This window comes from Notamacropus eugenii, chromosome 6 (assembly GCF_028372415.1).
Source record: "Notamacropus eugenii isolate mMacEug1 chromosome 6, mMacEug1.pri_v2, whole genome shotgun sequence".
NCBI classification, from domain to species: domain Eukaryota; kingdom Metazoa; phylum Chordata; class Mammalia; order Diprotodontia; family Macropodidae; genus Notamacropus; species Notamacropus eugenii.
This window is the reverse complement of record NC_092877.1, coordinates 34,676,175-34,703,989: the sequence shown is the minus strand read 5'-3', so window position 1 is coordinate 34,703,989 and position 27,815 is coordinate 34,676,175. Positions and strand designations below refer to the sequence as shown.

The following is a 27,815-nucleotide window of genomic DNA, read 5'->3' as shown; positions in this document are numbered from 1 at the left end:
CGAGTTCTTCCGGTTCACAAGGGTCGGGAGCCGGAAGTGCTTGGCCCCGGCGGCGGCGGCGGTGGCGGTGGCGGCGGCGGCTCGTCGTGTTCGCGGCCGGAGGGGAGTGGAAGGGAAGCGCTTGACGCCGCCGGAGCTGGGCGCCGGGGAGGAGCAGGAGCCGGCCCCTCCAGCGTCGGGTTCCCGGCCTCACCATGTCGCGAGGCTCCATTGAGATTCCCCTCCGGGACACTGACGAGGTGAGCGGAGCCGGGGCCAGGAGGTGCCCCCGCCCAGCAGGGGGTGGGGCGGGGCGGGGCAGCGGGGACCCCCCCCCCCCCAGCCTCTTCGCACTCCCCCTACCCCAGTCCCACGCCCCGAGCCCCGACTCCCACGTCCGGGGCTGACCCGCCCCCGGGCCCGGGTTCGAGCCGATCCGGGGTCGCCTGGAGTTGGGGGGGGTTCGAGGATACACAGAGCTGACACCCCCTCCCTCTCCCCTTCGGTCTGCAGCCCCTCTGCCCCGGCCCGGCCCGGGGAGCCCTCCTGCTAACTTCGTTGGGACCCTTCCCTGTCACCCCCCCCCCCATGGACCCCATCGGGCGCCCGCTCCTTCCCGGGCTCCCGGCCCTAGAGCCGGAGGGGATCTTGACAGGGGGGAAACTGAGGCAGGCGGAGCTGAGCGAAGGAGCCCCGTGTGGGACAGCGGCCGGGGTGGCCGGCGTCCGGTCCGGAGCCGCGGCTTGGGAAGGACCCCCGGGGTCCTCCTCCGGCCTCAGCGGAGGGACGTCCCAGGGCGCGAGAAGCCGGGCTCCCGCGGCTTCCACAGGCCGAGTTTCTCTCCTCTTTGTGAGGCGAGGGTTCTGGGGAGGTCCCGCCGCTGCCTTCACCCGAGTTTAGGGTTCCGCGCCCGTGCCGCTTCTCCATCTCCAGTCGCCCGAAGGGGACTTAGAGCCGCTTGGGGTTGGTTGTGCCCGCGTCCGGGTGCTCCCCGGCTCCGGGCGGCACCGCTTGGGCCCGCCTGCCAAGCCGGCCACTCTGCAGAAGATGTGGTTGGCTCGGTGCTTGCTCTAGATCAGTTCTCCGCCGAAGTCCTGCTCCCGGGCTGGTGTGGAGGGGTTCTGGGCTCTCGAAGGCTGTAGCAGCTCGGTGCCACCTGGGGGTGGGGGCGCCTGTGTCTTGGGGCTAGCCTAGCTAGCAAAGGTCTCCTCACGAGCAGATCAGCCACGGTGATGGGATGGTGGTTTTGGCCGCAGGAAGTCCGAAGGCTTGCTGCCGAAGTCGCACAAGAGGCTTGCCATCTGGGTCTGCCCAGTGAAGTCACAGGTTGTGGAAGTGTTAAAGTCCATCCAGCTTGGGGCCATGTGCCTTAGCACTCAGTCAGGCGGCCTCCTTGGTCTCTGAGTACTGAGGCGAAGCAGCATCTGTTGTATAGAGTGTGTGGAGACCTCGGTGGCGTTTTGTAACTAAAGTGGTCCTGCCTTATCCAGCAGTGCCAACTTTTTTTGTGCTGATACTTGTGAATATATTTCTTGTGCATGCCAAAAGCATTTCTCTCACATTGAATGGTATTAGTATTTTTGAGCTGGGCATTTGTCTCAGTAGAAAATGAACGTGATTTTTTTCTTTTTTGTTACATAAATATGCGTATATACACGTATATATGTGTGTGTATACATATGTATGTATACACACACTGATAAATAAAATTGTGCTTTGGGAAAAATAACTGCACAAGGATGAGAATAATGAGTAACTAGTGTTTTTGTATTTTAGGTCATTGAACTTGACTTCGATCAGTTACCGGAGGGGGATGAAGTTATCAGTATTCTGAAACAGGAACATACTCAGCTGCACATATGGATCGCCTTAGCAGTTAGTATTTATTTAAGTAAATGTTTTTCATTTGCTGACTAGGAAAATAAATTCATAGTTTGTATCTTTTTAAGATGCTACGTGTATCTAATTTCTACTCAGGCAAACTCTAATTCCTTTGTAGAGTCATATTGTGTCCGAAGAAGTTCACTCTCTTGTCATCTGTAGAACAATTCTGACATATTAAATGTATAAGATTTCATCATTTTTAAAGAAAAGTTATTTAAAATAATCCATATAAGTTCTAAGCATGAGGTTTTTTTATTTTATTAAAGTGAAAACTGGTATCAGCTAAAGACTGTCCCTCCCAAGTTTCTAGGAAATATAGACAATTGAAGCAATTGCCTGTACAAATGCAGTAAATGTTTCTTAAATGCCTGTTATGTGCCAGGCTTTTTGCTAGGAGGTTAGGATGTAAAGGCAAACCCAAGATCATTTCTCCTTGTCCTGCTTATATTCTCTTGAATGGTGCCACATAGAAAGAGTTATTTTAGAGAGGGAGAGAGTTTCAACCATCATCTCTATGCACAGGATTCCTGTTTTATAATACAACATTAATCTCTATCTTGAACTCCAATCCCATGGCACCATCTGCCTTCAATCTCCTGTTAGTATCTCAAATACATATTCAAAATAGAGCTAACCTTCCACAATAAACTGGCCCCATTTCCAAATGTTCCCGTTTCTCTTTCCAGTCTTCCAGGTATAATCTTTGACTTTTCCCTCAATCCCATGTCCAGTCACTTGCCAAATGTATTATGTTTCACCTCCATAAAACTAAGAAGTTTTGCCACTCTTTTTTTCCATTCATATAATTGCTACTTTTATCAGGGTTTTATCCTCTCTTGCCTAGACCATTGAGATAGATTCCTAATTGATCTCCTAGCTTCTAATATCTCTCTTTTCCAATCTGTCTTCTATATACTTGCTAAATTAATATTCATGAAAAAGATCAACCCACATCACTACAGTGTTCAAAATCTGGCTTCAGCCTACTTCTCCAGATATATTTCATGCTACTACTCCCCTCCACACACTCTTGAGGTGCAGTCCAATGAAGTTACTAGCTGTGTCCCAAATTTGACATTCCATCTCCTTGGCACATTTGCACAGACTGTGCTGACATGTTTGTATCTCTAATCCCTAGTTTCCTTAAGGGGTCAGCTCACTTGCCATATTCTATCTGATTTTTCTTTTTTACTTTCTAGCTGGAATATTACAAACAAGGAAAAACAGAAGATTTTGTGAAGTTGTTGGAAGCAGCTCGAATTGATGGTAACCTGGATTATAGAGACCATGAAAAAGACCAGATGACTTGCTTAGATACATTGGCAGCTTACTATGTTCAGCAGGCCAGGAAGGAAAAAAATAAGGACAACAAGAAGGAGCTCATCACCCAGGCAACCTTGTTGTATACAATGGCTGACAAAATCATCATGTATGATCAGGTAAAAAAAGAAAGCTTTCCATGGCTGTGGCTTCAACAGATAACTGCTGGGTTTGATTTACATCAAGGCTGCATGTTGTTGTTTAATGACATAAACTCATTTTTCTTAAGGAAATGAGTGTTGATTTAACAAAAGTAAGAGAGGTTTCTGATGAAAAGCATCTTTGTTGTTTTGTAAAATCTTTGGTAAAGTGACTATAGTGAATCTGGACTCTCTTTGAATGGTTGGTGCCCCCCTTCCCTGGTACAGATCACACAGCACCTTCTCACCATGTGCAGTTCTCATTCCTGTTTTTCCCCAAATCCTCCAGTAGAGTTGTCCAGCACACTGCATACCTCCTACAGGCCTCTTAATATTCTGGAGGCACTCTGCAGGCCTCCATCTGCCTGTCTCTTATTCCTTACTGTCTCTGTGACCAGCCTACCTTGCTTTCTGGAAGGCATGTCCTCGACATTTTCCAGATTCCAGTCACTATTGGTAATACAGGTTCATAGGGTCATAAATGTAGAACCAAAAGGAAACTCAAAGGTTATCTGGTCCAACTCCTTCAGTTAAAAGATGAGGAAATTGAGCCCCTGAGAAATGGAGTGATTTGGCCAAAGTCAGTAATTTGCAAGATTGGATTTGTACTTGGGTGCTGTGAATCCCACCTTGAGTACTTTTCACCCTATACCTTGCTCCACCCTGCACCTTGCTCTACCCTGCACCTTGCTCTATGCGGCCTTTTGCATCCATCATTCAACTTTCCATTGCTTTTTGGATTGATTTCAGGTTGATTCTCCTGCAGTGGAAATGATGTAGTGTCCATCATCTGGAGAATATTGGTGTTAAAAAGATGGCATTTATAGTAGGGGGTGGCTTGGGTTAGTTTAAAGTGCCACTTATACTTTTAATTACAATTCAGTCCATTGTCATCCTCCTGTTCACTTCTGATTCATTTTTATGAAGAAGTTAGTTGCATGAATATAACAGGTAAAAATTCTCCTGTATAACACACATTTTGAATGGGCAGTTCAAGCATCATCATATTTCTTTCAGTGGGGGATCATAGGTTCCAGATAGAAATTGGAAACTTGGAGTGTTTTTTTGTCATCAGAATTTTGGTGAAAAAGAGACATTTTAGTACAGTTTTTTTAGATTATAGTTAAGAACTGTCCATCAGCTACTTAGATGTTACAGTTAAGGGGATTTACCTCCATTTATCACATTTTACCTGCCTTTTTCATTTTCACAAGTCCTTTGGAAATAAATACTGGCCATCTGCCACAGGAGAAATCTAATTTAGTGCTTCTTTTTATCCAGAACCATTTATTGGGAAGAGCCTGCTTCTGTCTGTTGGAAGGTGACAAAATGGACCAGGCTGATGCACAGTTTCATTTTGTACTCAATCAGTCTCCAAATAATATACCAGCCCTTCTTGGTAAGCTATCTTTTGTAGACATCTTAGGAGTCTTATTTCTTCCCCTGTGTCAGGATACAGCTCTCATTAATTGAAAGTCAAACCCCGACCCTTCAGCAAAGGGGAGAGAATTTTGTTTTAGTAAAGACGAAGTTTATTCCCCGAAGAGTGCCTTAGCAAGTACAATTGGAGAAAATCTCTGATGAAGAGAAAACATATCCTTCAGGTTAGAGATTTAGGAGATTCAGTTATTTTGACAAGAATTTTTTCATTGCTGAAATTAATAGAAATTAATCACTTTATGAATTAAGAACAATACATTCCTGAGCACTGAATGTTTAATGAACAGTGATCCCTCTTCATGTGGACAATATATCAAACTGGTTCAGAGAATCATTTTAAAGAGAATGATAGTGCTGTTCTGTTTATAGGCGTAAATTATTCCTGCTGCTGTAATAATTGGGGTTAATTGCTGATCCTAAAAGTACATTGCTTTTTGTGTGTATTTTTTTGGTACTGAAATCTTGTACTTACCTTATGTTCTTTAAACTAGCAATACCTACTGACTTCACTTTTTCTTTTTAAATCATGACAGGTAAAGCTTGTATTTCATTCAACAAGAAAGATTACAGAGGGGCTCTTGCATACTATAAAAAAGCACTGCGCACCAACCCAGGATGTCCGGGTAAGGGAAGAGTGAGACTCAGTAGTCAAGACAGACTGAAAGTGTGAGCCAGCTTAAAATATTGATGGTTGTGGAATGCTTTTTAACTCTGAGGTTAGAAGAGAAGAATGTATGTCAGATAGAATGGAGATGACAGTGAGAATTTAAAAAAAACTTCAATTGATTGCCCCTTTAAGTCATAGAATCATTAGAATTGAAAATGAGTCCCTTCCACAACATTCCCAACAGTTTAAGAACTCCATTGATGAGACTACTTTCCAAGGTAGCCTGTTCACTTTCAGATATCTCTAATTACTGGTAAATGTTGCCTTATATTGAATTAAATTATGCCTCTCTCTGGCTTCTACCTTGGTTCTTCCCTCCTGAGCCAAGCAGAGCAAGTCTAATAACTTCTTCCTGGTGTGAACCTTTGGGATATCTGAGGATAGTCATCATGTCCCTCCTAACCTATGTTGTGTTTCATACCAATACGCTGAGGTTCTGCAGATCCCATGTGGCATGATTTCAGCCCAGGTGGCTTCCTTGGGGCATGTTTTTTCTTGGTAATGTCCTCCCTTAAATGTCATTCCCAGAACTGAACCCAGTGATCTGAGTATGGTCTGACCAGGGTGGAGGACAGTGGGACTTTGTTGATATCCCTTTCCTATTCCCCACCCCCAAAAAATAACCCAGAACCCAACTAGATTGTATATTTTGTATTTACTAAATGTATTCATGTTCCTCCTGATAAAATGTCAGCTTGAATACAAGGACTGTTTGGTTTTCATCTTTGTGTCCCCAGAGCCTAGCACAGTGCCTGACACTTAGATATTTAATAAGTGTTTTAATAATTAAATAAAATATTTAATAAGTTGATTGATTCAGTGAGATACTTTGCTGAAATCCAGGTATACTCTATCTACCTCTTTTGCCTGTTCTCTCAGCCTCATAAACCTACCAAAAAAGAAGTAGGACTAATTATGACAATGTCCCTCTAAATTCTTAGTGTTAGGCTGCATTTAGGGAAGTAAATATCATCATCAGTTGCTAAATCAAAAATATTTGTTAAGTATTTACTGTGTGCTAGGTACTATGATTGTACCCTCTAGCCAGAGATAGATTTCATTGCTTGAGTGTTTCACTGCACTGCTTTTTAGCCACTTTCTTATATATCAGCAAGAAAACTGTCAGAAAGCATTGTGTCTCAAGAGTGTCTGTCATTCTTGCTGCCATCTATTTAAAGAGAGAGGTTTTGGCCACAGGTGTCTGGTGCTCTTTCTAATGACACCATTGTATCACCTAAAGGCTTTTCTCCTGTACTCTGGAAGAGTCTGCCAACAAGCCTAGCTGTGGCTTACTTGTAGCTCTGACTCTTCACTGCCTACACTGAACCTTTTCTTTAAATGAGTGCCCTTTCATTCTTTCAGACAAGCAAGTAGTGATCAGTATGTATGTGATAGCAAACCATCTTTGGCTAGGCTGTTGTGTTATAGAAGATGCAGATCTGTGAAAGGAATAAAAATGTGTGGACAGGACTTTCTTGTTGATCACAGGGCTTTTCAGTTTCAAGGGAACCTCTTGCTCTTTCTGTCTGAAAATTGTCACTCAGAAGGACAGTCCAACAGTGATGTTGGGAGATGTATAACACACCAGTGTTAGGTATTTTGCATTTTTGTGGGAAGGTTTATATCATTTAATACATGGGAAAAGAACTCTCAGGGAGGATGTGATTTGACATATTGAATAAACAAATGTAACAGGAGTAGCAGGACTCTTGATAATGGAGTTTTACTGTAGTTAAAGTATGGAAGGGTTGGACTTTGATTTTCGTTTGACAGAAGTAATGGAACGTTAAAAATGCCTTCATGTAATGGGTTGAATGACTTGATTTTTTTTTTTTTTAGCTGAAGTCCGCCTAGGAATGGGACATTGCTTCGTGAAACTGAACAAATTGGAGAAAGCTCGTCTGGCATTCAGCAGGGCCCTGGAGCTCAACTCCAAGTGTGTGGGAGCATTAGTTGGATTGGCTGTTCTAGAGCTCAATAATAAAGAGGTATGTGAATAAGAAGACAATCCGAGTATTAATTGACTTGCTTATCAATAGAGAAATCCTCGAAGAATCAGTTTAGGTAAAAAGAAGAGTCCAAAATATAGATTGGAAAAAGGAACCATATTTTCCTGCATAAAAAGGTTCTTTTTTCTCTGCAGAATATAATGATGATATCGTCTTACAAATCATCTAGAAAATGGTTTGTGAAATGGACTTGCTTAAGGAAGAGGAGCAGTTCAGCCCTTCAATTCAGATGTGACAAACTGTGGTGAAAAGAGCCTTTATGGCTAAAAATAGAAGTCAAAACAGAATGTATTGGAGTATTTTCTGTTGCTTGCCATATTGAGTTAGTGCTAATTTTAAATTTTTTGTGTTAAATGATATTCATATACCCAAAATTAGAATATGGGGGAATATTCCTAAAATGCAAATGACAGTAAAGTTGTGCTTGCATCTGATTAATTATTGAGAGACATAGGTACCTTAAGTTAAATATTCGGACAAGTAAAAGTAAGAGCTAAACTGTTTAACTGAGTTTGGCTTTGTGTAATGTTCATAGCTTTAAAAGTTTGAAAAAATATATTTTAGAAAAAATGCTCTCTGAATATTATTCATTCATACTCTCAAGCTAAACCCTGTCTTTTATTTAGGCGGATTCTATCAAAAATGGCGTCCAGCTTCTTTCCCGAGCTTATACAATTGATCCTAGCAATCCTATGGTACTGAACCACTTGGCAAATCACTTTTTCTTCAAAAAGGTTTGAGAAATCTTTTATCTTTAATTCTTGATTTTGCTTCAAAACGTGATGTTTCACCTTCTTTTACACTAATGGAAAGTTAATCTGAGGCCAGTAGGTATAGGTTGGGACCTGAGTTTTGCTATTGAGCCCTCACTTGATTGACATGGTCTGGGCTATCTTTGTGTTTGACGTGCTGTCTCCATGGAATTGGAATAGCAGTGGAGCCAGAGTAAACAGAGAGGTGGCCTCAAACCCTGGATCAGACACTTTCTAGCTGTGTGCCCCAAGACAAGCCTCTCAGACTCTCTGACCTTCAGCTCCTTATCTGGAAATGGGAGACCACAGAATTTGTGTTCCTCACCTCTGAGGGGTGTTGTGAAAAGAAAATCTTGCAGACCTTAAAGCAGCATATAAGTTGAGCTATTATTATAGGAAGTGTGATGCATGTGCCTCTTTATAGTGACAAATATGTGGAAGGCATTCTGTACTTGTATAAATGGTGGCAGCTTTGATGCAGTCCCTGTACAGTAAAATTTGAGCCTTTTAATGTGTAGGAAGTGGTTTCTTATTTCTGTGAGTATAAAATTCTAACTGGTAGCTTTTAATAGATAAAATCAGGAATTAAGAATGTATTTCTTTTTCCAGCACCCCTCAATAGTAAAGGATTACTAAGTGCATGACATCTTTTTCATGGCATAGTTTTATTGAACAAGGATAATGGGGAAAACTCAATCAAAACTCTGAGATGGCTTAGTACTAGTGATAATTCTGTTTTAGTTACCTAATTGTTGTATTACTGTGGAAAAGTTTTCTCTAACATCATCTTTTATGGTGGAAGTGTTTTGATGTTTTATCCTTCTTGTGCTCTTCTGTTTTCAGGATTACAGCAAAGTCCAGCACTTGGCCCTCCATGCCTTCCATAACACAGAGGTGGAAGCTATGCAGGCGGAGAGCTGTTATCAGCTGGCTAGGTCCTTCCACGTTCAGGAAGACTACGACCAAGCTTTCCAGTACTACTATCAGGCCACCCAGTTTGCCTCATCCTCCTTCGTATTACCCTTTTTTGGTTTGGGCCAGATGTACATTTACCGAGGGGACAAGGAGAATGCGTCTCAGTGCTTTGAGAAAGTCTTGAAAGCCTATCCCAACAATTATGAAACGATGAAAATTCTTGGCTCTCTCTATGCTGCCTCGGAAGATCAAGACAAACGAGACATTGCCAAGGTACATCTAGAAATGATCTCCAAATGGATGTCTTTTGGTCAGTAAACATGAAATATGAGAAGAGGCAAAGGATAATCCCTGTCCTCAAGGAGTGCACAGGCTAATGGAAGAGACAGCAAGCAAACAGATGTGTACAATAAGCTGTCGATAGGATAAATAGGAAATAATTAAAAGAGGGAAGGCACTACAATTGAGGGGTTGCAAAATTCTACTGTAGAAGGTGGGATTTCATTGAAGTATTCCATGGGAAGTCATCTCTGACATCGTATGTTACCACTAGAAAAAAGCTAACAGAGTTTAGTATTTCAGAAAAGTGGTTATTTTATTTCTACACTACCCTCTCTACTGACAAGATCACACATACCCTCTTCATCTGAAAAAATGGTGTTCATGACTTGCTGTAACCAAAATAAATTCATCCCCTGGTGGCCACCTTCTGGGGAAGTGCTTCATTTCACTTTTGAGGGGCAGTAGATCCCTGGAACTAATCTTCTGACTTGGCTTAGGATCCCCAAAGTTTGTGCTCCAGTGGTCTTAGTCCTTTACAAACTCAGGCCTACTTTCATGCCTCAAGAATAAGACTTCAGGGGAGAATCATCTTAATATAATAATAATATACTGTTTTGTGGTTGACCAGGGGCTTTATGGCTCAGATAACTAGTTTTCACATTTGCTTGGGCTCAAATGTTGAGTGACATGTGCAGGACCAGACAGTGAAGCCATAGCAGAGCTGGTATCCAGCCCACTTCCTGACTGCTAGTCTATGGTCTTTCTCTTCTTTGGTTTCTTCTAAACATTAATGATTTAATTTTTATCACTTTGATAAGCACCCTTTTGGATGCTTTAATGCTGCATTCGTAGTGACTTCTCTTGGTGACTTGTGGATGTTACACTGATCCCAGCATCTCCTCTCTCTCAGGGCCACTTGAAGAAAGTCACAGAGCAGTATCCAGATGATGTTGAGGCCTGGATTGAACTGGCACAAATCCTAGAACAGACCGACATACAGGTACGTGGTGTAGAATTCCCTTTTAGCTGCCCACTCTGATGTAAACTCCGTAAGGCGTTGCTCATCTTCATGAATTAGGCCTGTCTTTGTCTTTGTGGGCTTACAGGGTGCCCTGTCCGCGTATGGAACAGCAACACGTATCCTACAAGAAAAGGTACAGGCCGATGTCCCACCAGAGATTCTGAATAATGTGGGTGCCCTCCATTTTAGGCTCGGAAATTTAGGGGAAGCAAAGGTGAGAAAATAGGATGTCTGTATCCTTGTGGGGTGTATAGTTTTTTTTTAAAATCAGTTCTGACCTAACGTTTTTTTTGAAAGTTGTGTTTCTATTTTTAACAGAAATATTTTTTGGCATCTTTGGATCGTGCCAAGGCAGAAGCTGAGCATGATGAACATTACTATAATGCCATCTCAGTTACAACGTCGTACAATCTGGCCAGGCTTTATGAGGCAATGTGTGAATTCCATGAAGCAGAAAAGCTGTACAAAAATATATTACGAGAACATCCTAATTATGTTGACTGTAAGAATTTTAAGTTACTTTAAAAAAAAAATCCTGCAAGTCATTCAGTTATTCATTCAACATACATTTATTTCACAAACATGCAAAAATGAGAAGAAATGTTGAAACTTGTTAAATCAACAGATATTTATTAGATGCCCACTACGTACTTAGTACAACATTAGCTATAGAATATAGAAAAGACACGATCTCTGTCTTTACAAAACTAAACTCTTTGTTGGGTAGATTTGAACATGGCCTTGGGAATGAGTAGGGTTGAAGAAGAAGAAGGAGATGTTCTCGATGAGGGGGAATGGCCAGAAGAGAAGTATGGCTGAAGGAAGGTGGGGAGGGGTGTGGGTGGATAGGCATGATGCCTGTGGGAAGAAGGCAGAACTTTCTTGAAATGGGGTGAATATTGGGAGAAATTTGGGTGGTAGGCAAGATTTGGGCCTTGAACAGTGGAACTTCAGATTGATTAAGATGTGGTTTTGCAGAGCTGGTCTTTTAGCATACGTTTCTTTCAGGCTATTTGCGCTTGGGAGCAATGGCTAGAGATAAAGGAAACTTTTATGAGGCTTCAGATTGGTTTAAAGAAGCTCTTCAGATCAATCAGGTTGGTAATCCTTTTTTGAGAAATGAAAACTTTTACTTAATTGTCTAATGAATGTACTTCCTTTTAAAGACTGATCTATCGATCCCAGGTCTATTGTTTCTTAGTTTTTATTTCTTTTAAACGGACAATGGTGCTAAAGAAATGTAGCTTGCATTATTGTATACTAGTTTTATGGACTTTTGGGGAACATAGACTCGTAAAATGTCAAGAGTTGGAGGGGACCAAAAAGGTCATTTAGTCCAACCTCCTGTTTTATGCATTAATTCCCCTTTATTGCACACCTAGCAAGTGGTGATCTATTAATCAGTGTTTGAGACCCAGTATTATGTATGTACAGCTATATTCCATCTGCTCTTATCCTCGGTCTTCTCTCTCAACTACTACCTGTCCGTAAAAGTAAGGTAACCCACACTCAACCTTTTCATATGACTTGAGATGAAATTCATCACTGTCTGTAGGGTGCATTCATTTACATACTTTGTTTTTGTAATGCCTCATCCTTCAAATTCTTGAAGTTTTATTCCCAGTCCATTGGACTTTCTATTATACCACAATTGGAGAGTTAGCATGGTACAATGGAAGTCCTGAATCTTGTCCTAGCTCTTCCACTGGCCTACCTTAAGGAAATGCCTTTCCCTGTTGTTGTCTCTTCTGTAAAATGAGGTAGGTGGGGTTAAACCAGGTGATAGCTAGAGTCCTTTCTATTTCTTAACTCTCTGGGACCTGAATATTTATAGTCTTTTAACATGTGTTTCAGGATCATCCAGATGCTTGGTCTCTGATTGGCAATCTTCATTTGGCCAAGCAAGAGTGGGGTCCAGGTCAGAAGAAATTTGAAAGAATATTAAAGCAACCATCCACTCAAAATGACACCTATTCTATGCTGGCTCTTGGCAATGTTTGGCTACAAACTTTGCATCAACCCACCAGAGACCGAGAGAAGGTAATGTCTTTTATTTACTGAAGGTAGTATTTGGCTGTCTCTGAGTCTGCCTAGTGTCTCTAACTAACGGAGTTATTTCTCTTCATCAGGAAAAGCGACATCAGGATCGTGCGCTAGCCATCTACAAGCAAGTCCTCAGAAACGATCCTAAGAACCTCTATGCTGCCAATGGCATAGGTAGTGTAAGGCTTGTATATTTGCACTAGTTTGAAATTTAGGATTCGGAGACGAGTGATGGTGAATCTTAGTGCAACACTGAGGTTATTACCCTGAATTTCTCTATAAATACAATTATTCTGAAATATGATTTGCTATTTTTGTTTGTCCTAATTTCCTAATGGGCGCTGTCAGCTTAAATAAAAAAATGTCTTTGTATGTTTCACTTCTCTGTAGGTGCTGTGCTGGCCCACAAAGGATATTTCCGTGAGGCTCGTGATGTATTTGCCCAAGTAAGAGAGGCAACCGCAGATATCAGTGATGTGTGGCTAAACTTAGCACACATCTATGTGGAGCAGAAGCAGTATATCAGTGCTGTTCAGATGGTAATGTACAGATCTTTTCCTTGCATCATCTAAAAGTAATAGAAAATTGGGAATAAAAATACTGTTCTAAGACAAGTTTTACTGATGGACGGAAACTCTTACTTTCTTAACCACTTCTGCCCTCTAGTGGAGCTAAAAACCATTCTTTCTAATGGTGTCCATTCAAAAATTTAAGTCAGAGCCTATTATGAACAAATGTAATGGGGACATCTAGGACTGTAGTTCAAAGTTGTTATAATTATGTTTGTAGTATGCATTAGCTCGAGGCAAGATAATGAAATACCTGAACTCCTGTAAGTTAGGAAATGCTCTAAATCTGATAGAGGAACATATACACCTTAAAATTGTAAAATTCTAAGGTGAAAGGCTAGAGAGTATTTAGTCCAGTGTAGCAGACAGATGGTCACTTAACCCTTTTCTTTAATTCCTCCAGTGAAGGAAAACTCATGAGTCAACTTATTCCACTTTTGGATTTTTTTAAAGTTTTTAAAATAATTTTTATTATTATCATTTGTTTCTATATCACCTATATTTTAGAAGAATAAAGAATGTGTTCAGCAAAACTAACCAACATATTGAGAAAACCTGCCATTGTGTGCAGTATCCTCACATGTTCCATGCTGGGAGGCAGCGCCCTCTCATGTCTCTTCTTTAGGCCAGTTAGACTCTGTAGCCTCTTGTCATGATTATTTTGTTTTCCTTTCCCTTAACATCATTTCAGTGTTTTCTTTGTTCTGCTTCCTTCACTTTGCATCAGTTCATCCGTCAGGAGTGGGGACCTGTGGCCTTGGGATTTGTTCTGTCAAGTTTGGATTCGGTCAGAGAGCCACCTATGAGGACCTAGAGGGCCACCTGTGGCCTTGAGACTGCAGATTCCCCACCCCTGGGGAGTCCCCACCCTTGGGACTCTAAGTCTTTCCATACTTCTCTGTAATCATCACATTCCTGCAGAGCGCTACAGTTGGTTTAGCTGTTTCCCGGTTGATGGGCATCTACTTTTTCGGTTCTATGCTAGTACAAAAAAATGATGTTATAGATATTTGGGGTCACATGGGGCCTTTTTTCTTGTCATCAACCTCTTTTGGATATATACCTAAGCAGTGGAATTTCTAGGTATGGACAGTTTAGAGTCTATCATGATATCTGTCAAATTTAGTCTATCACAATCCCTCAAAGATAGATTGGTCATGTCCCTTTGCACATAGTAGAAGTTAGTATTTGCTGAATTGAACTGAATGTTCTCATAGTTTCCACTCAGACAGTTCTTTGTGGGGTAAGCATCAGATCCAGAATACACATTCCTCTTTTTTCACTCTTCCACTTTTTCAAGATGAAATTATCATTAAAGCAAGTTCTAAAATCGGTCTGCTCTTAGCAGAGAGAATGTGCCACCATACATGCAGGTGTTTGAAGTCACCCATCACTGCTAAAGCATGTTCCTGTTTAAGGTTTATGATCTCTTTAGTAAATTCTTCATCTTTCTCCTCTTTTAGTCTCGCTAGTCTACAAGATACTGCAGATACAGTGTCCTTGATCTTTACGTCAGTGCTTTCCTGCCTTAGTTCCCAAATTTTCTCATATGAGTATATCTTCTTAATATAGAACACTGTCTGTACAATACATGAGGAAGAGCCTAGTCGTGGGGCTCATCCCACCAAGTCTTAGTGATCTTTATGGGGTCAAAATTTCCTCCATCAGTTAACATCTCTTTCTCTCCTTGCTTATTTCTTATTCTTGGTACATTTGTGTTTAAACATCTCAGGCTGGGGGTTTTAAGTAACTGTCTTGCTTCCTTGGATTTTGTTACCTCAGAATTTCTGAGTAGCTCTTTTTCCAGTCTCCTTACACTGTAGCTCTTCTTTATAGTATCCAGTTTTGTGGATATATGTAGTGGTTTTCTCCATCCCTCTTCTATTCAGTTTAAGCTCTTTTGATTCCATTTGCAAGTTCCCAGGCAAATACATTCTAATATTGGCCCTTAGATGTATTACCTCCCTGACCAAGATCCTGTTGGTCTCTTATTAAATACCTACTGTGTGCTGGGCACTTTTGATAGAGTTTTACCTTGTGGTCTAGAAATCCAAATGCCATTCTCAGAGCTCATCTTTTTAACTGCCTGGCCTCTTCCCTCTCTGTGCATGGTTTACTTGTTTATAAAATGGAGCTGGTAATAACATTTTTATTTAGCACATATAGTTGTCGTTGAGACTCAGATGAGTTAATGACTGTAATGTGTTTTATGAACCATTAAACACTATGTAAATGTTAGCTGCTGCCATTTTATGCAGTGAGACTTAGGTAAACAGGGACCAGAAAAGGCATTTATTGTACATTTGTTGTAGAGATTGAGTTTAACTCCAGTTGCCATCTGCCAGGTCGTGAAAATAGGCTTATTGTACAGAGCCTTACTGCAGTAGTAAGATTTGGTGTTTTTGGCATTCTCCTATAAAAAAATCCCAAGAAAGTTCTTACGTGAGATACTGTAGTTGTCTTGATTTCTCTTGGTCATCTTTGGTTGCAAGTGGGCCCCTTCTTTCTTGCTGTTTGGTCAGGCCCCCAGCCATCGCTAGTAGGGCTGAGCCAGGGCAGGGTTGAAAATAGAGACTGTGTGTTTGGGGCTGGGAAGAAAAATATGGGAGGGCATGTTGTTGTTCAGATTGTATGTTGTTGTCACCTAGCCCTCCAAAGTCATAACTTTTTGCCTGCCGTTGCTACAGACAGTTCAGAGTTGCTTGTGGCCCAAATTATAGGGCAACCCGGCTTTCTCAAATACATTTTTGAATGGTACAGCTTTGTGTTACCAAAGTGCATCCTGAGGAAAGTTAAAACAAAAACGCAACTGAGATAAATTGCAGAAACTGTAGAACCTTTTGAAAAGGCCTTGTCCTTTTGGTGAACAGAGCTTTAATTGCATGGACTCATGTTGTCAAACAGGAATGGTCTTGTAATTTCTGTTGTATTTCAAGTACTTTCTCTTTCTTTATAGTATGAAAACTGCCTCCGAAAGTTCTACAAACACCAGAACACAGAGGTGGTGCTGTATTTGGCCCGTGCCCTTTTCAAGTGTGGCAAACTGCAGGAATGCAAGCAGACTTTGCTCAAGGTAAAAAGTATGTCTAATCCCAGACAGATTGGATGCTTGGGGTAGCCTGAGATTGCTCCATCAAACCTTTTTGTTCATGTTTGTGTATCTCTGAGAACTACCTGGATACAGACGATAGACCAAGATTCATCTCTCAGCTGGCTCAGCTCATGGAGCCTGTTTCCTTTTGTTTTGTGTGAATGCAGGCTAGACATGTGGCACCCAGTGACACCGTCCTCATGTTCAACGTGGCTCTGGTACTTCAGAGGCTAGCTACGTCTGTCCTTAAGGATGAGAAGAGTAATCTTAAGGAGGTGCTTAATGCGGTTAAGGAACTGGAACTTGCCCACAGGTGAAGAAGGAGCTTTTAGAAATGTCATTTAGAATACTGTATTTCTTTATTCATTCAATAAATATTTTTTAAGTGTACAAGGAACTGAGAAGAGGCATCAAGAGAGACACCTGTAAAGATGAAGGAAATAGGTTTCCTACCCTTAGGCTGCTTCAGATATAATTGTAGTCGTCTACACACCTGGAGTTCGCCAAGTTTGCTTAAGTTAATTTCTTGACTACAGAATAAGGAAACAATATTGCTAGGAATACCTTATGTAATGGACATGATGTAATTCCACCAGTGTTTGACCTAGGCAGACTATTTTTACATGAACCCTTGTTTGACTTGTCGAAGTATTTATTCTTCTTCAGTACTTAAAAAAAAAATCCACAATCCCATTTGTGTGGTTACCTCCTTCATGGACACAGAGGACTTCTTGTTAGAGGAATTTAAAGCAAGTAGAGAAACCTTTTACCTCCAACATATCTTGTGTTTATATTTTGATTTTTTAAAAACTCCTTGAGGGCAGAAAACCTTTTTTAAAATAATTTTTTCTGTTTTCCACATGTGCCTAGAAGACAGTAAATACCCACTGAGTGGTTCTTAGGACGCCCTGGCTTAATTTGAGGTTAATTTTTCATTTAACCAACGACAACATTAAATATAAATTTCCTTATTTTGATGAACTTTGCTATGTTAAAATATTCTTGATTATTACTGATAACTTTACTCATTGATTATAATTATAAAGTGTATTTTGTGTGCTTTTTAAAATGTTTTTGATCTCATTTTACTTTTGATATGATAGCATGTTTTTGTAGAGGTAGGGTCATGGTCAGAGTCATGCACAAAAGCTAACACATAGGTCTTTGAAAGGTTTTTAAATTGTAAAGCAAATTTAAAATTCTAAAATGATTTGTTTCTTTAGACATTGAATAATTTTTTAAATAACATATAAGATTAAATAACATATAAGATAAGTAAGTTCTTTCAACTTACTATTAAATATCCTTTTCCCTCCATCTTCAAACTAGGTATTTTAGTTATTTGAGTAAAGTAGGAGACAAAATGAGATTTGACTTGGCCCTCGCTGCTACAGAAGCCAGGTAAGAAGTCTTCATGTTGCTAAAATATGACGTTGTTGGTGCCAGTAATCTTTGTCAGGTGTGTCCATTGTTTTATCCCATTAGTGATTGCCTGGAAAATGTAACAAAAGAATCAAAGGTTAATTCTTCTAGACTAGCCCAAGATGGGCCTAAAGTGATGGCTATAGTATTGTGGGAAGAGTCTTGGATGGGCTGGGCCTTGGGACAACTGGGTTCTGTCCCTACTTGTTCTGTAGCTCACTGCCTGTGTGTGTGATGGAGGAGTCCTTGACTCTCTCTCTGGGCACTAATTTCTTCATCTGTAAAAGCAGGCAGGTGCTCGGCTTTGTATGTGCTCATGTTTGTGCGTGGGATGTTTTGCCAAATAGAATATAAGTTTCTCCAAGGCAGAGACTGCTTTTCTTCTTTTCCTTGTCTCTACATCATGGCCAGTATTCTGCCTGTGTCATCACAGGTGCTTAATAAATGTTTGTGGCTGGGTTGATTCTGAGGTTCTTTTCCAATATGTCACTCTACGCCTCTGCGATGTTCTGCCTTCTGAAAGTCTCAGCTGTCCAGACCAGGGAGGCTCTCTTGAAGTCTGGTGTTCTCTTGAGGAAGTTACAAAACTGATTGTGGACAAATGCTGTTCATGGAAAGATGGCCTTAGGCCAGTCATAGAGCAGCCTTTCTGGGTGTCCATGAGGTGAGGAAGTTGGGCAATAGATGATCTTCAAGGTTCCTTCTACCTCTAAACTCCATGAACTCTGAATTTCAGTAAAGGATTTAGTGTGTGGTGTTTGCTGTGTCCCCAGAATCAAATGCATATCCCAAGTCCAAGTCACAGTGTATGAGTCTGAGTTTGACATCTTTTCCTCTTCTCAGATGGAAAATATTTCTTCGTATTGCCTTAAACTAGAATATGTTTTTGATTAAATAACTTTTTATTTATGTGAATTAAGGCTTGACATAAATATGAAATTATGCTTCTTTGGGCTTATTTGCATTATGAAGATCAGCCCCACCACCTGTGTTCTCTAAATGTTCCAGGCAGTGCTCTGATTTACTGAGCCAGGCTCAGTACCACGTGGCCCGGGCACGTAAACAGGATGAAGAGGAAAGGGAGCTACGGGCGAAGCAGGAGCAGGAGAAAGAATTGTTACGGCAGAAACTGCTCAAGGAACAGGTTCTGTTGGCTTGTTTGCTGTGGGATGTGGCGGCATGGTGTGGTGGAGGGGGGTTCTGGGGACACCGAGAACAACTGTCCTGCCCAAGGTGGTGGTGCTTTGGGGAAACCCTACAGATTTAGCATCTGTACAACCAGGGCCCTTGGGCATATATACATGGGGCATATTGACCAACTTTCTCCCTTGTTCTTTGTATTTCTCAGGAAGAGAAGCGTCTTCGAGAGAAAGAAGAGCAGAAGAAGCTCCTGGAGCAGCGAGCCCAGTATGTTGAGAAGACCAAGAACATCCTCATGTTCACAGGAGAAGCTGAGGGAACAAAAGAAAAAAAGAGAGGTGGTGGCGGCGGAGGTGGGGGCAGGGTGCGTACTCCTCTGCGTGATGATGGAAACAGTCTGATAAGCCCAACTCACAATTAAAAAGATCTGATGATATTCTTTCACTACAGAATTTTTAAAAATTGGACCTGGTTCAGACACCTTTCCCTGGGTACTTATTAAATGGTATTTAATGGATAAATGGAGTGGAAGGATGAAATAAGCTTATATTAAGTGCCTACTGTGTGCCAGGCACTAAGAGCTTTATAAATATGATCTCATTTGATTCTCACAAAACCCATGGGAAGTAATATGATTTATTAATCCTGTTTTACAATTTAGGAAATTGGGGTAAACAGGTTAAGTGATTTGCCCAGGATCAACGCAGTTAGTGTCGGAGGCTAGCGTTGAACTAAGGTCTTCCTGAAGCAAGCCTGGAGTTCTGTCCATTTTTCCATATTGCTCAATAGAGCAGTAAAAATAGCTCTGATAGGGTAAATATTTATAGATCCCTTTTACTCAAGCGTGGTCCACTTACCCAGGAGTAATTGGTTTTGGTTTCCTTTGGGTTTCAGCGTTCTAAGAAGGGAGGTGAGTTTGATGAATTTGTCAATGATGACACTGATGAAGACATGCCTGTGTCCAAGAAGAAGAAGAAAAGGAAAGGCAGTGGCAGCGAACAAGAAGGGGAAGAGGAGGAGGGCGAGAGGAAGAAGAAAAAGCGGAGGAGGTAATTAGTCTTGAAGGAGCCCTCAACTGGTTTTCTTAGGAGCCTCAAAACAGTGTTTGGAACAATTTAGTTCTTCTCGCTTCTGACACATAGTTTGTACTTGAATAGTTGGAAGGGCTGTGGTGACGCCCCTGGTGTGGTTTGTCCTTCTCCTAATGCACATCAGCCTGTCCACCTCTGCTTCAGCTAAGCTCTCTTCTGAGCCTTACAATACATACAGTAGATCAAAGAGCAAACTCCATTTGAAAGTAGGCACAATCTCGTTAAACTTTGTAAATTAGGTGCTATTATTACCCTCATTGAACAGATGAGGAAACTGATGCTGAGAGAAGTTAAGTGACTTGCCCAGAGTCACAGAGCTGAGGAGTGTCTGAGGCAGGATTTCAACTCATGTCTTCCTGATTCCAAGTCTGGCACTTTACATATCCCTGCCTCCTACTTACTCTGAATTGTCGTGGACTGCAGGATTTATCCTCTTGTGTCCGTTTTTCTGGTGGTCTCACTTCATCCTTAACTAGACTAGTACTCAAATAATGAATGAATTCATGAATGTATGAAAAAGCCTCTATTAAGCACTAATGCTGTGCCAAGCACTGTGCTAAACTCTGGGGATACAAACAGAAAATCAGGATAGTTTGATTGGAGGAAACACATATAAGACAATGGAGCTGCCAGGTAAGTGGAAAGAAGTACTCAGGATATAGCAGAGGGACAGATGGCAAGGCCAAGGGTCCTTGTCCGTAGGTCAAATGACAGTGCTAGGGTCTGAAGGTCTGATGGTAAGACCTGGTGCTCCTCCATCTTCATAGAAGGATTAGAGTCTTGTCTTGTGAGGAATCAAGCTCCCAGATGGATTCTGAAGGAGGGTGGAGGTGGGGGAGAAGCAGGGTTCTTCTCTTCTTACTTCTCTCTCCTCAGTTCCCCCCTACTCCTATACTTATGCCACCCCAACCTCCATCTTCCTTTTGCATAGCCATAATAAAGATTATAAATTGTGGCTTTCAGAGTATGGCTAGCTCTGATAGATGGAGGAACATTTGCTTTTCTCTGATTGTTAGTGAGCGTAAACAATTCCTATGGTTCTTGATAGTATTTGTATTTGATTGTATTTTTTCTTCATTATAGAAAAACATAGAAATTACATGAAGAAAATGAGATAGGAAAATAACCAAGGTAGCCATGGAATATAGCTCTAAGTCAAGGAAAAAAACTGGTAGTAGACAGTGTGGGATAGAGCTAACCAGAACAGTGCCTTAAGTTTAATTCCATACCTACAAATGTGGAGTCTTCTTACAGAAATCTATGAACTTCCCTAGTGCCATCAGCCCTTCCTTCCGTAGAACCCAGAAGCACCTGTCCCAGCTCATGTTCTGTTGGCATCACAGCCTTTAGGAACTCATGGTGCTCTCCATATCACAGGGAGGGCTTAGAGCAGGATTTCGGTACAGCTTATAGTGCTGATGTCTAGAATATTGGGAAATCCTAGTCACTATTTGATCTTCTGAGACATTTCAGTTCTTTTTTTTTTTAACTTCTCTTTCTTTAAGACAAATATTCTTAACCTGGGGGCTATGAACTTGTTTTATAAAATTTGAATAGCTGTATTTCAACATAATTGGTTACTTTTGTAATTCTATATACTTAAAAACATTTTTCTGAGAAAGTAATTCATAGGCTTCACAAGAGACCATGACAAAAACTGTTAAGGATCCCTGCTCAAACTATGGCTTTGTTTATAGCAAAGATACTGTGATATTGAAATACCTCAAACTGTAACAGAACTTATAACATCTCTGTGTTTTATCCGTCCATTCATGTTTGTTGTGCCTAAGGTTGCAACATGGACCTTTTATTTGTAATCATTAAAAGTATTTGGAAAATGAGTAACAATGAGCTACTCTTTCCAGCTTTGAGGAAGTTATTTTTGAGTGAAGAGCCTTGATAATGGTCCTCCAATTGCCCCCCCTTAGGTGGCTGCCTATCACAGACTTGTGTACATTAGATTAGCAGGAGAGGATTGATGTGAACACATCTTTCTTGAGTGCATAATCTTTGCTGTCTTGTGCCGTGTATGTAGAGGAAGGCTCTATGAGGAGTAGAAAGCCTGGTCTCTGTCCTTGAGGACTTTACAGTTTAGGTAGGGACACAAACTGTATGTGTTCATGTAAAAGTATATAACAGTATCTGTGGCTAGGGTAGTATTCCAACAGGCATGAGTGTTCCTGAAGTATGTTCTTTGTCTCTGTCTTTATTAAGACCACCCAAGGGAGATGATGGATCTGATGAGGAAGAAGCCGAAAATGGCCCCAGGCCGAAAAAGCAGCGTCGCGTACCTAGAGCAGAGAAGAAGAAGGCTGTGAGTGCATTCTGTGGGGTTTCCACACCTTGCTTATCTGTATTCTTCACTTCTGGGGGGAGGATGATTGAGGCGGGGCGGGTGCTTTCATTTGGTCTGTGGCGCTCCCAGATGAGGCGCTGTCTGCGCAGTGCAGACCCACAAGCTCTGGTGGATGTCTCAGGTTAGACAGCTGTCATCTTCTGGATCCTGAAGCCAGCTCCTGCTCTCCACCGTGACACTTGTTTTATTCAGTATCATATAAATAAGATAGATAAGGCAGGTGCCCTCAAGATCCCTACAGTTTGGTGGGAAATAAGATGTTCACAAATCAAGTAAAAGACTGGACTGTGAGCGTAAGAAAGGAGAATACAGAACGCAGTGAACTTGAGAGAGGCGAGAGAGGGGACTCTAGGAGGGCTCTAGGAGGAGGGGCATTTGGGTTGTGCCTTGCAGAGGGTAGTTAGGATGGCAGTAGTTAGAGGGGGACAGTGCTCCAGTGCTGAAACTAAGAAGCTCTTACTACGTACTGGGCACCGGGCTGTGCACTTTATCATTATTACCTCATTTGATGCGTATAACAATCCTGGGAGGTGGATGCTAATATTACCCCATTTTATAGATGAGGAAATCGAGGTGAACAGAGGTTAAATGACTTGCCCAGGGTCACAGCCAGTAAGCATCTGGGGTCAGGTGTTGAACTCAGGTGTTGAAGCCCCCGACTTCAGGCCCTGCTCCCTGTCCACTGCTCCCTCTAGCTGTCTAAAAGTGGGTTCAAAGGTGTGGTGTTGGGTAGAGCAGTAAATTACAGAAGATAGTGAGGTCAAGACTTGCCTTGTTTGATTGGTTCATGGAAGACATAATGAGCGCGGTAGTAAGAGATAAGGTTGACAGATGTTTGGAGGTCCTAGGTGTCATGAGTTTGGGTTGTACTCGGTAGACAGTGTAGGCTTCAGGAATTGTGGGAGGCAGAGGACGAGTATCATGTTGTTTACCCTGAGAAAAACTCACTCAAGTAATAAGACTGTGGGGCACAAATGGTGGTGTTTTATTTAAATTTATTCCATTACTCTCTGATTCTGTATTAAAATTACTTAGGATTAAATTTTTCACTAGTTGTGTGATTTTTTTTTTAGCCTAAGCCGGAACGGTTGCCTCCTTCAATGAAGGGAAAAATAAAATCAAAAGCCATAATCTCATCAAGTGATGATTCTTCAGATGAAGATAAACTTAAAATTGCCGATGAGGGGTAGGTATTTTTTATCTTTTGCAAATTATTCTGCAATGTGTATGGGTGAAAATAATGGTTAACTAAGCCAGTTTGCTTGAAAAAGCTTTGTGTTCTTGTACTGGGAGGAAATGGAGTTTAGAGAACATAGGATGAGGTCTGAGTGCCTTCACTAATACAGAGTGTCCCCTGTGTTTTTCCTCCTCCCTCCCTGCCTCTATTTTCCAGCCGCAGGAGGAGAATAGTGGGCTCTGGGTGTTCGTGGGATGGAGAATTGTGAATAGGGAAGGGGAGTTTTGTACTAGGGGATTTCTCCCTTTAGAATACTAGACTAAGATGAACAGAATACTTGGAAGACTTGAGCCTCAGACTACCAGATTATAACAGCATAAAAGTTGTCCCCCTCATTCAGACCAGTGGACTCAGCCCAGTCGACAGGCATCAAAGGATGTGTTGCCGAAGGAGATAGTTATCTTCTCTGATTTCAGCCTTGAGGATGTGGGGATGCCCTGAAACATCCCAGTTCTCTTTGTTCCCCATAACTGAATTCCTCTATGCTTTTTTTGCATCTCCGTATTTTCAGTATTTGAGTGCTCTGAGTATAATGACTCACATGTGAAATACTGTGAAATCTTTTCTTGGACTTTAATTTTTTTCATACAGACTTTCTCATTCAAACGTGGTGAACAAGTCTCCGTTCACTTTCTCTACTATTTGTGTGACTTCAGCAGTAGACCCCAGGTTGCATTCTTTCCCATCCAGAATCTTTTCCATTTTTTAGAGGTCACCATCACTCTTCTTGATAATTAAGTGTTCATTACAACCTTCCCTCCAAAAGGTTATCAAGCCTCTACTTGAGCATTTCTTTTGACAAGAAGCACAAGACTGCGCCAGGCAACTCATTCCATTCTGGGACACGATTGGATGTTAGAAAGTCCTTCCTGATATGGAGTTGCCGCAGGACCATGTTCTCACCTTTAAGAAAACAATCCCTTTGCCTCTTCTTTCTGACAGTCCTTTAAATATTTGAAGACTGCAGTCGTGGCTTTTCCTCTTCCTCCCTCCCCTGTAGAAAACATTGTTTTTCCAGGCAAATCCCATGTATCTACTTCAACCATTTCTTATTTGAGGTGCTCACTGTCCTTGTTAGCCTCATCTAGGCATAAACCAGTTTGTAAATGTCCTTTCCAAAGTGTAACACTTTGAACTGAACAGTGTGGCCCCTTTCTAATTCTGGACAGTGTGCAGGCCCATTGATGCAACCTAAGATCACTGCAGTTTTTGGCAGCCATGACACGTGGTTGATTCATATTGAACTCAAATCACTTGAGTCTTAAAAACAGGAGCTGCTCTCAAATCATGTCTTTTCCCTTCCTGTTTTTTGTGCAGTTGATTTTTTTGAACCAAAGCATAAGATGTCACATCTGTCCCAGGTCAGTTTCATTTTGTTAGATTCTGCCCATGGTTCTAACCTTTCCAGAACTATAGTGTTCTTCATTGCAATATCTTATCCATGGTTTTCATAAGTATATATATGATCTGTGCTTTCATCCAAAGTGTTTTTTGCATGTCTTGTCTTGTTAGGATTTCTAATCTTCCTCTCCCTCTATTATATCACTATTCCAATAATTCTTAATTTTATCCAATTGTTGACTGTTTTTACCAGTGGTGGCATGGTCTTCAGGAAATTTGCTATGAGTTCAAGGTCCTTTTCTTAAGTATATGACTCACCCTGTACTCTCTGCTCTGCCACTTACTTACTGGTTCAAAGAGCCTGATGTACTCAAAATAAACAGAAGGTGCAGTTCATAGTTTGGGTGAAACATCAGGGAAGGTGAAGCAAGGGTGTAGCTGAATGCTGGAGCTGTATTTCCTGGGGCTTCTTGGAGATCTGCAGCTTTTCCTGGTAGCTGCGATAGGAGGACTGTGGAGTTAAGAGGGATTCTGTCTGTAGTGCTGACCTTTGCTCTCTGCCCAGTATTCACTAGCTAGCAGGTGTCCATTGCGCTCCTTCCTGTTCTGTGGGTTGGTTGGCTCACCCTTATTATGTGCCTCTTCTCACATTTCATCTTTCAATGGGATAGGATTCTCCCTGATCTCTTGTGCACATGAAGAGGCCCTGATTCCCAGGGTAGGAGTTCTCCATCTCCCACTGGAACATATTTGGCAGAGCAACAAGCCCTCTAGAAAACTTTCTTCTTGGAAGAATTTTCCAAATCTTTGAAAACCAGAACCAGATAACGTTGCTATAGTTTAGGTATTTAACATTCTCCAGGCTACTTGGATGCCAAGTGAGTTGTGGGGTTTTGCCTTAACTTCTGTAAAATTTCCTAAGAACGCCATTTTACATTTTTTTTCTCCACTTCATAACTTTGTTTGGTATTAGGAAGTTCTAGATTTTGATGAAAAGCCCCAGGTTCCCCAGTGAAAGAGAGAATCCCCTTTGGGTTTGTTTGCTTTTCATTTCTTTAAACTCCTCCCAGTACTGTGCTTGCTGATTCCCCAGAGCCAGAGCCCTCAGCATAACTGGTGCTTTTGTTTGTCAGACATGCCAGGAACAGCAATAGTGATTCAGATGATGGTGATCTACACAAGAAACGTGTGATGTCTGAGAGTGATTCTGATGAGAACCCAAATCAGTCTGGGAGTGAAGCGGGCAGCCCCCGGAGATCCAGCATACAGCAGTCGGAGGAGGATTCTGACAGTGACCGATCAGCTCCAAAGAGGCGACGCTCAGTGTCTGAACAGTCTGACAATGAGTCCGTTCAGTCAGGAAGGAGCCACTCCGCAGGTTCTGACAATGAGTCCCGGCCAGCTTCACCAAGTGCTGATTCAGACCGGGAGTCGGAGAGAGCCTCTGATAATGAGGCTTCCGCAAGGGGGTCTGGAAATGACTCGGAACCAGAGGCTTCCAACAATGAGGCCTCAGAACGGGGTTCTGATGATAGCGATTAGATTTTAGTTTGTAAATAAGCTAAATTTCTGGAAGGAAACCTTTTTTTTAATATATGAAAGCTGTGAAATGCTTGAAATGTTTAGTAAAACTTGTGAAATTTTTCTGAAGGCAACTTTTTTCTATCAAATTATATATTACTAAGCCCTGAGAGACATTTTGTTGTGCCAGAGACCAATATTTGAGTTTCTTGTGCAAATGAAGTCTACTCTCCAATGTGGAACAGAGCCACCTGTCATATGTGAAAATTACACTTAAAAATAAAACCAGACAGTCCTTTTTGGAGTAGTTTGGCTACAATTTTGGTCTATGTCCCAGGTCCTCTATGTGTTTAACTGCATTAAATAAATGATTTTTTAATAAAAGATGCAAGGAAATATCTATTTCCTTTATTACCTTTCCATTAATATCTTGGTCTTGGGAAGTAGGTCATGACTTTACTTTCCAGTTAAACACATAATTTGTAATTACACCAAAATGCAAGCAATAGAAGCAGGTATCCCCCTCCCCCCCCCCAAAAAAAAAAACCAAACCAAAACATTCTGCAGAGAAGTAAATTACAGGCATGGCATTTAATTCCTCAGGAGAAAGAAATGTGTGAAAAGACCCCTTGTTAGTCAAATATAAAGCTCTGCCTAAGCAAACCATTTAATAAAATTCTGTTGGTACAAGCTTTTGTGGATAACCTCATTTGCTTTGTTAAGGAAGTGGGAATCAGAATACCCTGCCTGCGGGGTTGATTGATCAACTGAGCAGGGAAGGTGTGACTAGACAATAGTTTATGGGAAAAATAACTGGGGCTTTAAGGAGGCTGCAGGTTCACTGTGAGTCAGAAGTTATAGCCGCCAAAAGCTGACACCATATTTAGCTGCATTAAGAGTGAGGAGGGAGGTAGCCATCCTCCTACACTCTGCCCTGACCAGACCACATCTGGGGTTTTGTGTTTGGTTCTGGGAAGGTCATTGATAAGCTAGAGGTCAGTCAGAATTGGTGAAAGACTCGGAGGTCATGCTTAGCCTGGAGAAGAGAAGAGTTGGGGGAGACATAAAAGACCTTCAAGTATTTATCATGTGGAAGATGGACTGAAATTGTGCCATTTAGAGGACAGAGCCAGAAGTAACTGGCAGAAGTTGTAGAGAGGCAAATTTGGGCTCAGGTTAGGAAAAGCTGGACAGTCAGAGCCATCTGTAAGTGGAACAGGTTTTCCTAGGAATAGTAACGGTTTTCCTAGGAATAGTAACGCTTTCCCTTCCCCCCCACCTTGAAGTTTTCAGTCAAATTTAGTCTGGCGAGGATGACCACTCAGAATTCTTAGAGGGCTTTCTTGGCCAGGTATGGGTTAGACATGAGGGTTTCTGGGAATCCTTCCTGTTCTTGAGCTTTATCTTCTGTAAAAGGAAGAGATTAAGCTTGACCTCCAACATCCTTTCCAGCTCTAAATCTATGTGTAGTCACTAGAGGACCAGTCTTGGAGTTAAGAAGACCTCTTAATTCAGGTTCTGCCTCCAACACAAGCTGTGTGACTATGGACTTGTTATTCACTTTCCCAACTCAAGACCAAGGGTTGCATGAATTT

At 41.6% G+C, this 27,815-nt stretch overlaps 1 protein-coding gene across 1 annotated transcript; it reads left to right on the top strand.

Annotated features, from left to right (window-relative positions):
* The first annotated feature begins 32 nt into the window (after positions 1-32).
* Positions 33-26,910, top strand: CTR9 (CTR9 homolog, Paf1/RNA polymerase II complex component). The gene is made up of 24 exons (XM_072619438.1): positions 33-239; positions 1,756-1,854; positions 3,063-3,302; positions 4,605-4,722; positions 5,297-5,386; positions 7,270-7,418; positions 8,066-8,173; positions 9,035-9,379; positions 10,299-10,388; positions 10,495-10,623; positions 10,728-10,911; positions 11,418-11,506; positions 12,264-12,449; positions 12,539-12,626; positions 12,843-12,991; positions 15,978-16,094; positions 16,280-16,425; positions 17,442-17,513; positions 18,543-18,678; positions 18,883-19,038; positions 19,569-19,723; positions 21,980-22,079; positions 23,195-23,307; positions 25,833-26,910. Exons 1-24 carry the CDS (start codon positions 195-197, stop codon positions 26,239-26,241), a joined length of 3,513 nt encoding a protein of 1,170 aa, XP_072475539.1. The 5' UTR covers positions 33-194; the 3' UTR covers positions 26,242-26,910.
* The last annotated feature ends 905 nt before the right edge of the window (positions 26,911-27,815 follow it).

What these genes read in the sequence shown, in the direction of transcription:
- CTR9 (XM_072619438.1), top strand. Translation starts at nt 195, where the DNA reads ATGTCGCGAGGCTCCATTGAGATTCCCCTCCGGGACACTGACGAG. An exon ending in CCACCAGAGACCGAGAGAAG is followed by an intron (nt 12,450 to 12,538) that starts GTAATGTCTTTT and finishes TCTCTTCATCAG; the next exon opens with GAAAAGCGACATCAGGATCG. An exon ending in AAGAAGAAAAAGCGGAGGAG is followed by an intron (nt 19,724 to 21,979) that starts GTAATTAGTCTT and finishes GTCTTTATTAAG; the next exon opens with ACCACCCAAGGGAGATGATG.